Source organism: Chaetodon auriga, chromosome 14 (assembly GCF_051107435.1).
Source record: "Chaetodon auriga isolate fChaAug3 chromosome 14, fChaAug3.hap1, whole genome shotgun sequence".
NCBI classification, from domain to species: Eukaryota; Metazoa; Chordata; class Actinopteri; order Chaetodontiformes; family Chaetodontidae; genus Chaetodon; species Chaetodon auriga.
In genome coordinates this window covers 6,252,985-6,267,363 of record NC_135087.1, presented here as the reverse complement: position 1 = coordinate 6,267,363, position 14,379 = coordinate 6,252,985, and the positions used below count along the sequence as shown (strand labels likewise).

At 41.8% G+C, this 14,379-nt stretch overlaps 1 protein-coding gene across 9 annotated transcripts in view; it reads right to left on the bottom strand.

The window, feature by feature from the left end:
* syne1b (spectrin repeat containing, nuclear envelope 1b) overlaps window positions 1-14,086 on the bottom strand; it is a 76,227-nt gene extending 62,141 nt beyond the window's left edge. For 5 of the 9 annotated variants that reach the window (XM_076748186.1, XM_076748192.1, XM_076748189.1 and 2 more), the window contains exons 1-7: window positions 8,406-8,896; window positions 7,226-7,287; window positions 4,510-4,605; window positions 2,641-2,724; window positions 1,616-1,708; window positions 630-808; window positions 313-509 (exon numbers count right to left, since the gene is read on the bottom strand). In XM_076748186.1, coding sequence (XP_076604301.1) covers window positions 313-509; window positions 630-808; window positions 1,616-1,708; window positions 2,641-2,724; window positions 4,510-4,605; window positions 7,226-7,287; window positions 8,406-8,481 — 787 coding nt within the window. In that variant the 5' untranslated portion in view covers window positions 8,482-8,896. Of the gene's footprint in view, window positions 1-312; window positions 510-629; window positions 809-1,615; window positions 1,709-2,640; window positions 2,725-4,509; window positions 4,606-7,225; window positions 7,288-8,405; window positions 8,914-13,975 lie in introns of those variants that run through there. The other 4 variants (XM_076748187.1, XM_076748195.1, XM_076748194.1 and 1 more) reach the window with 2 other exon arrangements.
* Between the last annotated feature and the right edge of the window lie 293 nt (window positions 14,087-14,379).

The window sequence follows — 14,379 nt, the reverse complement described above, 5'->3', positions numbered from 1 at the left end:
CAGACAGGACTGCAGAGCCACTGCAGACTGCTTCACTTCCACAGAGTCTAAAATTAAGAGCCACATGTGAAGACAGAATTTTAATCTTCTAGTGGGTTTTACTGATCTTTTCAGCACACAGTTTATCAAAAACACTCGGGGTAACACACTTTCATTTATGTGATAAATGTGGTATATTTGCTGATGTATATCTAAAACACTGGCAAACTTCAAAAGACTTTTCCATGTAACAATAATATTCAATGCTATCTTATCTGAATATTCTACCACACTGGAATTTTTGGTGCAAGCAGCAGGAAAGGGCACGGGCACCTTCTGGATCCAGCAGACGGGGAATGCCCAGCTCGTTTTCCGCAAGTGCAAAGGCTTCCTCCAAATTCTCCCTGTTGCTCCTCCTCCGCACCACCTCCATGTCCACCAGGTCTGGCCTGATGGCATGCACCACCGACTGGAACGCAACACCATCACGCCAACTGGGACCGAAGTCCTTCACCTCAATTCCATGAAACCTGAGAAACACCAACAAAACTACTTACTGTCTCTTATACAGTACATAGAAAATGTATTCACACCCACATCTACAACATATTGTAACATCTGGCCAAAAAGGTCATTTGAAAGTGACATACTTGGCTGCTGTGCACTGCACCCATCTGAGCAGGGCCTTCTTGGCATTGCCCTGAAATTTGTTAACCACCTTTCTCTTCATGGGAGGGCTTCCTGTTTCAGAGCTGGGTATACTCTCCACAGAAGAGTTGCTGTTAGACAGGGCCTGGAGGGCTGGCAGGTTGCTGGTTAACTCCTCAATCTAAATGAGGAACAAGAACAGGAACCATATAACAATAGCAACATGAAAAGTAAATGGCAGTTCTTCTGGGCATCCACGTGAATCCACAGCAGCTTGAGGTACTGTTTATCCAAAGATGTCAGGTTTATGCATACATTACACCACGGTTCTAAACCTTTTGTCTCAAGGGGCCCCTTTTCTATTATCAATTAAACTGAGGACCCCTAAATAAGTGATGTAATTTATGGATATTCCATATTATATTCAATGTACGACAATAACAGTACACAGCAATTGATAAACAGTTCAATTAACCAAGATAGTGAGAGCAATGACTGCAGGATGTTTGTGTAACACGAGCAATTCAGATAAATTCTGAGCAGATAATTTCCAGTGAATCTTGCATCAGAGGCTGTTTAGCAGAGAGTGGAGGCTCTGTGGACGTAGCTTGTGTGAGTGTTGAGATTTTAGTTTATATCTTAAACAATAATCTGAACATTAAAAATAACAATTTAATTTTCTTCCCTTCCCAGAAATGAAACAAATGCTGAGATTTAGGCCAACTGTATATCTTTAAACACAGTTTAAACCCCTTAAGATCAAGAAGGCCTCGCGACTCCCAGTTAAGCTTTGGCGACCCCCAATAGGGGCTGGGACCCCCGAGGCTGGGAATCTGTGCATTACGCTATGTAACGTTTAATCAAGACAACAATTAACATAAAATCAAAATGATGAGCAAAAAACATTTGGGCCAGGAGTTTTGAAGTGCTGGTTTTATTCAGAGGGCATCAACTCTCCTTGCTAAACTAAAATCAGATGAAGTATTACCTGGAAGTAGAGGATAATGGTCCATATCAACCCAAGGACAATTGACGGTCGTCCATCTGCGATATCAGTAGCATGAATGTTAACGAGTTTGATCTGAAACAAAAGCAAAGCAAAGGATTATTCAGGGAAATAAGTCAGCCAGTGCTGCAGTCAGAATTCTTTTTGCATTAGTGACCACAGATGGCCCTTGGGTTTCATTCTCTCCAAAGCAAGCTTTTTTTTTTTTTTTTTTTTTTTTGCTCAAAGTCATCAAAGTCAGGTCTTTGATGCAGGTAAGTACTTTAATACAGCCAAACCAGAAAGCCAGAAACAGCCACACTGAAAAGTGAACCAGAAGAAACAAAAGAAAAGACACTTGTGTTCACCTCGGTGCTAAAGGAAAAGCAGAGTTACCAAAGCATTGCAAACGTTGCACTGGAGAACTGTCACAATCTGCCATGTTTACATCTCTATAATTGAGCAGCTCAGAATTGTAGGGAGCCAGACACACCAGTCATCAGTGTTTGAGTCAAAATGCATCAAAATGCATGTCAGAAGAAAAGCGTAATGATTACATTTCAAGACACAGAATGGCTGTATCCAAGCATTGCTTTGTACACATCGTGCATCAAATGAAAAGAATGCATACAGTATAGGATCACACAGGGCGTTTAATGGCGACTGACCGGAGATCCTCGATACACAGACTGAAGGCACACATGATGGGAGAGAGATCACAACAATGTAAGTCTCAGTCCTCATGGAACCCAGATGAAAGTGGGACACAGGCTTCATAGAGCCAAGGGATTTAGAGATGGGTTATGTAATCAAGAAGTCCTGTTTCTATCTGCTGTGCCTCTGAACATAGAGCAGTAGTACAGCAAGACACCTCACGTGCACTAACAAATTTCTAAACAACAGCTTTTTCCAGTCGAGTTCTTAATCATAAGACTAAGACATGCCACTGTCTATTTCTAGTCTGCTATTTAGTTGTGGAAAAAAATGGCATTTAAAAGGGGAAACAGCAGTTAGTGCTGAATGCTTACCTTTCTGCCTTCAAGGAATTTCAGCGCAGTGCCGATGTTGGAAACCCAGTGGATCCTCTTCAGCTGCCGGCCTTGCTCACGTGGCTTCAGACAGAGAGGGCAGAAAGTGAAAATCAAGCTTGCCAAGAAAGCCATACCATACACAGCTGAGGACATCTTCACTCAACCATCCGCGGACTTGAAACATGGTGAGAAATGAACGACAGAAGAAAAGACAGAAATGTCTGCTGTACCAACCGCTCACTTTGGCTGAAAACCCATTGCGATAGTTGCACAGGAAGACAGTGAAAGTGGCGTGGGAGTAGGGCTTTAGCAGGACTTTTCTTACATAAATGAACTAGTGAGAGCTGTACAAAAAAAGAATAATCCTGTGCTCCAAAACAAGAGTTATAACCAGCTTTAATGAGATCTGTCCATGTTAAAATGTTTGGGCTGATATGAACCAGCAGGGGCGAACTCCTGAAAGCATTAAGTGACAGCATCAGGCGCTGCTCACCATGACATGCAACTGACTCACTTGCCAAGTAACAGCTTTACAGATGACATGACAGTTTGTTTCAAGACAGGTCTGATTACTAAATCCTCATCAGAGTCTGGGCCAAATATGTCTACACAGTCATATTATGGGGACTCGTCTTCCTTATGGGGACAAAATGCAAGCCCCTGTAATGTAAATTGTGTTTGTGTGTGCGTGTGTGTGTAAAACGGAGAGACAGTGAGAGACACCATTAAGCCAACGGCTTCTCACAGTGGGGGGGCTCAGATCTAAATTAGGGTCATGCAATTTGTGTGCAGTGATCCAACACTTAATGTGAGCAACAACAATTTTATCCAAACTTGGCATTTCTTAAGATAGAATACACAATCTTTGTTTAGGCTTTGGTTGCATCTTCGCTTAACTGTGTCGTCACTGCAAAGGTTCAGTAAGTATTAAAATAATTTGACGAAACTGTTTATGCATTTGACTGAGTGGATTTCTATGAGTTCACAGTAATTATAAGCACAGGTTTACTATTTCAGACTGAATATACATTTAAAAAAAACATTTAAAGGTCCAGTGTGTGATATCTCGTGGTGAGGTTGCAGACTGCAACCAAATAAATGCCCCTCACCTCACCCGAAAACACAAAAAATTCTCTCAAAGACACTTTGGTTTGTCCATTCTGGGCTACTGTAGAAATACATCAGTACAACATAGCATAGTCCATGGAAGACGACCGACTCCCTCTGTACATATAAAGAGCTCATTCTAAGGTAACAGAAACACAACAATTCTTATTGTCAGGTGATTATATACTAGAGAAATAATACTTATAAATGCCATATTCAATTTCTGCCAATTGATCTTCCTAAGTCCTACTGGACCTTTAACGACTGAATAATTTATTTTGTGAATTATGTGATGTCAATTGGTTGCATTCATTTTCACCTTCTATAACAAAGCATCAGACAACATCCCTCCTGCTAAGATGAGGAGAAATGTCTTTGAGAAGTATTTCGTTGCTTTAAACACCAAACAGCACAGCCCAGAATTGTGTATATTGTTAAACTTGGCCTTAAAACGTTGTGACTCAGCCGTTAAAGTAAGTGATATAGTGGAGTGGAGCAGATTTCTCGTTTTACACCATGAAACAAATGGGACCACGAGGCGTTACATAACGTAGGGAAAGCACACACACAAGTACAAGCTGACTGTTGTGATGTGAAGGTGCCTTGATTTACATAGTCATTATTTCAACTGGATATCACACAAAGTGGCTCTTCCCCTTCAGTGAAGCCACACTTCACCAAAGGTATGAGTCAGGCCCGACATGTCTTTGCACGTCATGTTTAATTCCCGTGCAAAAACGATCCAGAAGCGCTACTCACTAGTCTTTGGCCAGACAGCACCTCCAGCAAAGCCAAGAGTTTCACCCCATCTTTGATGTCCTCAAAAAGGTCGTTAACCTCTAGTGGTGGTTTATACTGGAGGAGAGAAAAAACAGCTTTAACAACACAGAAACTGACCATTTCCACAAATGTAACTTCGAAATTAGAAATGAATCTGTCTTGAGAACCAATATGTTCACAGAACCAGTGATGCTGCTTTTTCAATTCTATACAGTGAGAGGATATTGGTATTCTGAGCCATTAGCAGGGGTGAAGAGAAACCAAATGCTGTTTGTGAGAAACAGGCTTGTTAGCAACAACCACAGAGCCTCCCTGCAGCTGAAAAGATGGTGCCTTTTCCTCAGCAGTGGCTTGGTGCCCAGCCCCTGAGGCGATGCTACTCATTTAACCCTAATTGGGTACCGTCTCCTGATATCATATCCACACATTTACAGAGCTGTACAATCTCCAAGATGAATGACAGCATTACAACTTACTGCATTTACTATCTGTGTAAGTAAATGAAACAGATGTGTATTCAGTCGGCAGAGAGAAGCGTTAATTAAAAGGAAAGCTCAACATGGGAATTCTTTATTTGGCACCATATACAGGTCATTTCACAACTCAACATATTCCATGACAGGATGCAGTTGGCTGCCTATCTGGGGCAAAGCAGTGTGAAGAGGCAAGCGTCTGTCCTGTTATCCTGCACATGTACACTTCTCTCCTTCCTGTCATCTGATATATAAACACTACTGTTTAGTTGTTAGACAGTTCTATGAACAAAAATGGTTCAATTTACACTTCAGATAAAGCTCCATTAGTATTAGTATGGCTGCACATACAGTTATGTGTTCAGAGTTGTCAAGTAAATATACCATTTGACTACAAGAATCGATAACTATTCTCTTCATGCTAGTCATCTTAAAACAAAAAATAATTTTCCAGTTATACTGCTAATATGTGCAACCATGCAAAAATAGCTTCTGCAATTTGGGTCTCCTTCCCACCCTGGAAAATGAATTCACTCAGCGAGAGAGTCACATGAGACCTGACAGTGGGAAAACTGTGAATATCACTGGAAAGGTGCTTTAGTAATACAATATCAGAGGAAACGGACACAAAGGCAGAGGGGAAAGTGTGACAGCTGGGGGAAGTTAAAACTTAGATAACACACACTTTCACCCAGAAAAAAGAGGTTCCATTCAGGCCAATGCTCATCTTTAAATCACACACACACAAAACTATTGCAAATGATTGCAAGAAACTGTTTGTGCACTGACAAATCATCATAAACCTTTCTGCTAAACAAGCCAATCTTGCTCATACAGCAGCTGACGAGAGCGTCAGTACGACTGAGAGCTCTGCCGCCATGTGGCTGATGCTACATGAGTCCTATTGGTATGCACAATGAGTGAGCTTGAGCGCAGTGCATGAATAATGAAGAATAGACCGGCAGAGGGTCTCTGCGTTGGCCCACCACATAACTGAGATTCTTCTAAAGTTTTAGAAGCCACGCTTTGAACTAATGTGGGCAGATCAGGCTCAACAAAAGACCCCTCTAAACTAAATCTCGTTGGCAGGTTCCAGACTTAAACCCTGTAGCTGTGTCTGACTAGTTGAACATTCTGCTGTGTCATCAGTGATAACAGTTACAGAGATCACTCAGTCCTTATTCTGAATTCCGAACAATTCTTCAGGAAATAGTAAAATTCTGATATTTTTTAGTCCCAAGGTTCACTTAATTCAGCGCGCGTGATTTAATATTGTTTGTTACTTTAGGGTCACAGTGTGATACTTATAATTTACATGCATGAGCCTCAGAAGCAGACAACTGCCTGCAGGGAACTGTCCTCACCCTCTTGCTCTCCATCTGCACACCTCATCGCTGTCCCTGCCTATCCTATCCATAAATAGACGCACTCACATGAATAACAAAACACCCACGCACACACCGTACCTACACACTCACGTACAGTGGACACCACAGACTCCTAACACATAACAAACAGATACCCCACACACCAGTTTCTGAATAATCCATTATATCTCCCATATGTCCTCATAAACACACTCTACAAGTGGGACAGGAGCTCAAAAGAGTATAAATGCCCCTAGTGAGGGGTCATTAAGAGTCTTTAAAACAGAAGATGCCTCTGAGCTCTGTCATGTCCATGTCATCTTTCTAGCAACAAGCAGCATGACCTCTTAACAAGTTCCCCTCTCAGGAAAACAGAAGAATCACAGGTTTACTATGCAGAAAGTGTGTTCTTTTCTACTACTAGAACCAGCAAACTGTCATTATAAACAAACCCTGTTACATCAAACATGATTCATTTTAAAATGCTTTTGAAACAAGACAAATGACGTCATTATTTAAAGTTAACTGGATAAATTCAATTATCTCATTCGGAGTTATTACAGGCCATTATTGTTGCATGGCAAAGCTCGTCTTGCAGTCAGCTGCCTCCATGAGCGTGATGGGCCGGTAGACTGAAACGCCACTGACCGAAGAGAAGCTGCATTATTATAATGAAGCATAAAACATCACGAGTCTCTCTGATGAAAAGGTCAACATAGCACAACGTTCAACTTACTTGTGATGTAGCTGCTCGCGTAATTTGTTTAATGTGAGTCTAATGAGGCTGTAAAATCTCCAAACCCTGTCAAGCGATTTCTGATGCAGCGGAGAACATGGTCGGAAATCCACACTTACCTTTGCTAAATGAGAATTGATCCATTTTGTGAAGGTTCTCTTCTGCACCGCCTCTTGCTCATCTGAAAATTAAAGAAGCAAATGGCATGTCAGTTCATGACAGACACCACTCAAGGGTTGACTCTGAGCCTAAGCCCCATACTCCAGAACACAGGAGCTGGTGATATTCGTGGAGGACACATAATCGAGAAGAGAGAGGGGAGAGGGGAGAGGGGAGAGGAGAGAATGCATGCAGTTGCACTTCATGATCAGAGATTACAGATTTGTTCTTGCAAAGAAGCGGCTGTTCATTGATTCTACATATGGATATGCTTGGCTTTATAGCTACCACAGAAACATAAAACTCATAAAATATTAATGCCCAACTATGACTTTTCATTAGTCATAGCCTTTGAAGGACTCCTCATGTCAGAATCCTACTTTATCCAATCTCATTCTGCTTCAGGGATATTGAGTAGTATTACAGCAGCTCTGCACCAAACATGTTACCAAGTATGACTTCTACAACGCTTAGATATGTGCAGTGTGAATTACACGGTATAATAGATGCTCCTGCGAAGTGCTCTCAAAAAGAGGTCATATGAGGAGATTAGAGAATGAGTAGACAGAAATTTTCTGCCAGTAATAACATGCGTGATTGTCTGGGCCACCCCCAGCCTCTTTTGTGTTCTATTAATATATTCAGCCACAACGCCTCATGCATTATGCAGCATGTATAACAAAAACAACTGATTTCTTTGCCATAGTGGTGCTGCTGTTTCATCGAGGACTGATTTCTATCACCCTGTCACGCATGCCGGTAGGTTAGTGCTGCACACTGCACAGAGTGGCCATTTTTAAACATCCACCCTTAGAGATATATAGACAGCGGTCACGTGTTTAAGGAAGCAATGCGAACACTATACAGGGAGCAAAGACGTGATGTTGACCCACAGGCAAATGCTTCATCACTGATGCACAGGGGATGCCCACTGAAGCATAGCACACACATGCAGATGCACACATAAACACACACACACACACACTGCACACATACAGCTGTTTGTGGAGCATAATACTCTTACTAGTAGCAGGCATTCACCTACAAACCACTAGCATATGTTATTGTTCCAAGTCTATCCCAGATTAGCTGCATATGTGTACACAGATGAGAGGTGAAGGGTGCTACTGCCCTACTTACCACGCAGATACTGAAAAAATCCAGTCACCAGATTTAAAGAAGTCTTCCTGACAGATACATCCTTATAGTGAGCCATTCTACAACCCACTCTCCGGGTCTCTCCCTTTGCCTGTCATGAGTTCCCCCGCACATACATGTATGTGTGAGAATAAGATCCACAGTGGAAAAACGCACAGCTGTCCTTTTCCTTCTCTTTCCAGCAGGAAGCAAAACAGATCTGGCTGCCTAGTTTCCCCGGTGAAAGCAATAGCTGCTGGAGGCTGTGATGAAAACGTCCCCTCCTCCCTGACACTCTCACACACATACACTCTGACACACGCGCACAGACACACACACACACACACGGACGGCAGAGGAGAAAACTCTAACAGAAAGGGTCATTTACAATCCCGTCCTTCCACCTTCCTGTGTTTTTCCCATCCAGAGGAGCCATGGCTGCGTGGACGTGCACAGCCCCCGCTGCACTGCCTCGCTGTACCATCGTACCGTCTGAGGCTGGAGAGAGATCAGCTAGAAGCATGGCTCCACCAATCAGCAGGCGGGAGGCGGTGATGTCACAGCCTTGGCTGCATTATCCAGATTTATGTGTGTGTATGTGTGTGTATGGGCCTGTATTTGCCTCTCAGACTTGTCTAATCTTCTATGAGGCTGACACAGTTAAAAAGCATTACAGTGAAGCGTCCAAGGCAATCATGAAACAAATCCCTTTCCATTTTTTTTTTTTTTTTTTGCTTTGTTTTGTTTGTTCAAATCTTGGCTGTTAAATCAAATGAGGTCCCTGTGGGCTCATTGATTAAACAGGCCAGAGAAAAATTAAAAGACTGCTACACAAAGCTCACCATGGTGCAACAAATCTTAATAATTAATGCTGAGCCTGGTGAATGACATCCACCACCTGCTCTCTCTCACTGTCAATGCTATTGTGATGACAAAGCAGACACACCCACCCCGGGATTCCCACTGCGCACACAGTATCATGTAAAAGCTCTTCCATTTTTATGCTGTAAGACCTAGCACCTCTTCAGCTTTGACCAGTCTGGTTTTTCTGTTGGACTGCTACTCCACTCTTCTGAATACAGCACACAATACTGAAAAATTGGGGTATTGTTAGTTTATCATCTCCTGCAGAAAAATCCCTTTATTCTTTCAAGACCACCAGCATACTAAAAGCCTTTCTGACATACTAAAAATAGTCCTCAGCTTGTGATTCTATTATTACTGCTCCATAGACTGCTGGTGGAACTGGCCCAGAAAAGCTATTTGGGTGAAAATGGATTTTTTTTTTTCTCGGGTACGTCAAAACAGCAAAAGGTTAGAAGCAGCAGCCTTAAAATATGTCGACAGCTGCTTGCACTGAGAATGATGAGTTTTTAGAAATACTAAATTTCAATTGCTCACATCTATTTATTACTACAAAAGTGCCAAGCTAAAATCAGGTTAGGTACTCTAACTGGTATGTCAATGAGGACAAATTAAAAATATTACACCATAACCTTGAAATAAACTGTAATCAAATCTTGAATATTTTTAGAGCATTTGTTTAACCCAACAACATCAATCCTCACAGACGGCAGTATGCCACGCAGAATATTGTATGAACTACATTTTTCTGGCAGGGTGTACATGTTTAAATGACCAAAGTGACCGAAAAGACACGAACTGACTCTATGAATTCACACAGTACATTACATGCTCATACTCTCATATAACTTTGCAAACCACTGCAAATCCTAAAAATAGTGCTGCTGTCCCACAAGCAGAGCAGTAGCTGGTAAAAGGTTATCATAAAAATGTTGATTTTGCTTCTCTGTGTAGACATCAACTTATATTCTTAAAACTTTGACTTTGCCAGATAGGTCCAACCCAGGAAAAATAAATAAAGGAGGTAAAGCCTTGTTTATATAGCACATTAAATGCCAATGATACAAAAGTTGCAGACACAAAAGTATTGAGGTTCAGTACCCAGTCAGAAAAATACCTCTTAAGATATAAAAAAAGCACAAAAAGAGCAGATGAAATGAAAAAAAAAAAAAGCACTAGTAAATGATAACTTGAAGACTTCCTGATATTCCAGCTGCTCAGTCTCAAATCCAACTAGCTATTAAGGAACTGTCCAGAGTTCTGAACTCGGCTGCATGGTACACTTTAGTAAGATGTACATCTGCAGGTCAGCTCTAAGATATACTAACTCTGACAAGCATGAAACCTTATGTAAAATAGCTCCCCATCATTGAGTCATTACTTCTTAGCCAACTGATTTAATTAAGCCTGATGTAGTACTAGCAGCTAAGTGGCAATTAAAAGTGAATAGCCCAGCAACAAACACCACACAGCGCATCAAGCCACTAAAGCATCTGCAATTCACATGAGTAATGGAGTACTTAAGGTGATCTTAGGACAGATGATCCCTTTGGCAATACCGTACTGTAGGTGCTTGGCCTCATCATTCTGTGTTGGTCACCCGGGACCACTGTAAAAGCCCACTCACTATGTTGTTGTTCCATTTAGTCGACAGCAGCCCTACTTTAGCTTCACCAGGCCAACAACAATCAGGCAAGACAAGAAATTATCCTATAGCTGTCCACTCAGAGATGCTTGACACTGAGTATATATTACTTACTGAAAGGTTTCCTAGTCATCAAAACAATGTGAGAGTACTGTAATCTAATGTTCGAAAACAAAGATGACAAATGAAAGCAGAATAAAAAAATAAGATACGGTTTGTTTGAACCACTCCCGTTTGCAATAATAAGTATTCAGTATGGTCTAAGGCAGCTTGACTTAGTGTGGATTAGGAACTAGGCTCTCTGTTCATGAGATCATATCAGTGTGATGGCTGTGCGTCCCTGGCAGCTGTTACTGACACTGTAGAGTAGGAGCATCTCTTACAGCTGACAACATGCACGCTTGTCTTTCTTGTACTTGCTTTTACTCCAACTCTGATGTAACTGCTCCACCCCTTTGGTGAAACAATGGGTGTGCTCCACCACAGCGGTTCCCAATGTTTAAGCTTGTGACCTTTTAGAACAAAGCTTGTGTTACTGGCTGCATGTTCACTGGAGGAAGGCGTTTTACCGCAAAGAATGATTTTAAGGGCTGAAACAAATACTCGAGGTTTCAGTCATTTTCCAAGCAGAAATACTTAACATTCACTGTTGAGGAAACGAACTACCTAACATCTCACATTTTATTCATGACACCATGAGACGTCACCACAAAGCCTCCACCAGTTGTGTTTCTTCATATCCTGTTTGACGCACAGTCTCAACAGGAGTGAAACCCACAAGAAACCCACAAGTGGCCAAACATGAGGAGAGTAACTTGCTTGTCATGCACATCCCCCAGTTATCAACTGTACCCTGAGGGCATTTAAGGCTGCGAGGTGTTGCTAAACCATGCTCTTATCACTGAAATCAAGCAGACATACGCTACTATAGCATGACAACAGCAACACGTTGAAACAAGTATCTGGTTGGTTGTTGGGTGGTCATACGCTGAGGAGGTTTCTTGACACATTTCTTTTAATACTCAATGAGGACTACTACACTCAACACTAGTAAGAGGGTGTGTATTCAAAAGGCCGCATATCTGCTGGTGTCAATAATTCATCCAACCAGATGGACCGCTGCTCGAGCCAAAGTGTGTCTGAAGTAAACCTCCCTGCAGGATGCCTTTAATGACAGGAAGCTGCGTGTGATTAACAGCGAAAAAAGCCCAGACTACCTTGCTGTTCATCATCTGCAAGCACCTAAAACCACTGGCACAATAACGTCTACCAGATGTGACCTGACACTGAATTCCACTTCCTGACATGAAACACGCCACAGCGCCTGGCACTTTGCATAGCAGATTATGCCATTTGTACACTGTTCAGGGGAATTTCCTCCACAACATATTAAAGGTACCTAATTTTACTGATGTTGTATGGAAGGTATATTTAATCACATTTCTTTGTGTGTCATCTTAGAATTTCACATTGAATTCTGATCAGAAGAGGCTTAGTTTCTGTTTGTCACTCACAGGATACACCATTATCAAGAGGAAATATCTACTTTTTATCTACTTGCTTTAATTCACTCGGATCAAGCTTATATATTTCTCTCTGTCAGGGCAGAACACCCAACTTGCAGGTGTCCTCTGTCATGACACATTTCACTTTCATTGTGCTTAGAATACATACTGATAATAACCGAATGGAAATAGCTTTGCACTGCACAGGAAATCAAGCATCTCTAGAGCAGGAACTGGGCAGCATTGGCAAAACCACACACTAATGTTTCATAACAGCTGCTATGGTAACGGGCCATAACGTGTAAAATTTCGTGGTATGTCAATGAGGACAAATTCAAATTTCCTGGTAAACTGTAGAGCAGAAACACACCTAAACTGAGCCGAAGCAGATGCCAGAATCGAACAGACTTGTGTAGTGATGGTAGTGGCCTAATGCCCTTGTAACAAAAGGGGGACACCAACAAAAAGAGACTCCCGCTATCGATCGATTCTCTTTCCAAGGGCAGAAAGGGTGTCAGGTTTTAGTCTCGTTCAGTGCATTGTCTGTGCATTCATGAAGCCACAGTTGTTGTGACTTAGTATCCCATGTCAGGACGCAGACCAGATTAAATGTTCCTGATGATCTCTGGCCTGCCTCAAAAAGAAAGAAGGAAATTAAGAAGCAAACATTTAACCCGAGACTCGGATGAAAACAAATTTTCTCAGAAGTGATCAAAAGGGCAATGATGCCCATTCCTGGAAAAAACGAACTGTGTTCAAGAGGCATTCTTTTTCCTTTACGCAGGATGCTACTTGAATAATGCAATGATATAAAAATACATGCAACAAACTCGTGTTACTAATCTCGACAGAAAATCTGATTTTAAGATGTGAAGATAGATCTGAGGAGAGCTGTGTTGAGATTAGGAGTTTCACAGTATTCACTGACTAAAATCGTCTTCTTCTAAATAACTTCTTAATTACCTCATCTAGACTGCCATACAAAGCAGTATGCCTTTTGTGGTGTGGTCACAAGATATTGCAAGAATTAACATTAAGTGTCTTATTATTCCAAATAAGATTATGCACTAGCTTGGCAAAAATAAACCGGGTAACAAAAGAGACTATGTGTACATTCACTCAAATACCAAAATGATGTCATATGTAACTGTATTATGTTCTCAAAGGCTGCATGCTCAAGAACATTTCATTTAAGTCTTAAATGTCATTGCATTTTGTGCATGTTATCACTCTTCCAGTCCTTTCTAGCAACACAGAATGCTAACAATGAGGTACAAAAATGAGGGACCTAATATCATAATCCTAGTAAACAATAAGGGGAATTGTTTCATTTTAATGATAAGTTTTCCAACTGTATGCCTACATGCTCCTATGTGAGTAAGTGTGTGTGTGGGTGTGTGTGTAAGCATGTGTATATGAGCATCCTGCCTTGCAAAAGCTGGCAAACTTCAGATGGGCATGCAGCCCAGGCATTGAATCAGCACAATATTACTGTGCAGCAGCGCAGGAGGAGAGAATGTTTTGTCCGTAAGCCAGCTGAGCAAAAGAATGACACTTACCCTGCAGTTTTTGCATCACATTAGCGATGTCCACAGACGCTCGCCCCAAGTGCCTTGGAGAGGCCATGTCGTCTCGCCGCAGCTTTAATGACAAGGTGGGTCACTGATGCTGCGAGCAGAAGATCCTTCAGAACTGTCCTGAGTGGGACATCCCCTCGGCCCCTCCCTCTCTCTGCTCCTCTGTCTCTCTCTTTCTAATTTCACTGCAGGACCAGGTCCAATTGAATCTCAGGTTTCATGCAGGGACAAGCAGGTTTACTGTCCAATAGAAGCACCTCTTCCATTCATTGCCTGCGAAAGAGAAGCACGTTGAGATGGTTTCAAATGAGGCCACAAGTACTGTCAAGCAATGACTTTACTACACTGGTTTGCAGGCCTCCTTTAGGGACCAACTAACTTCTCTT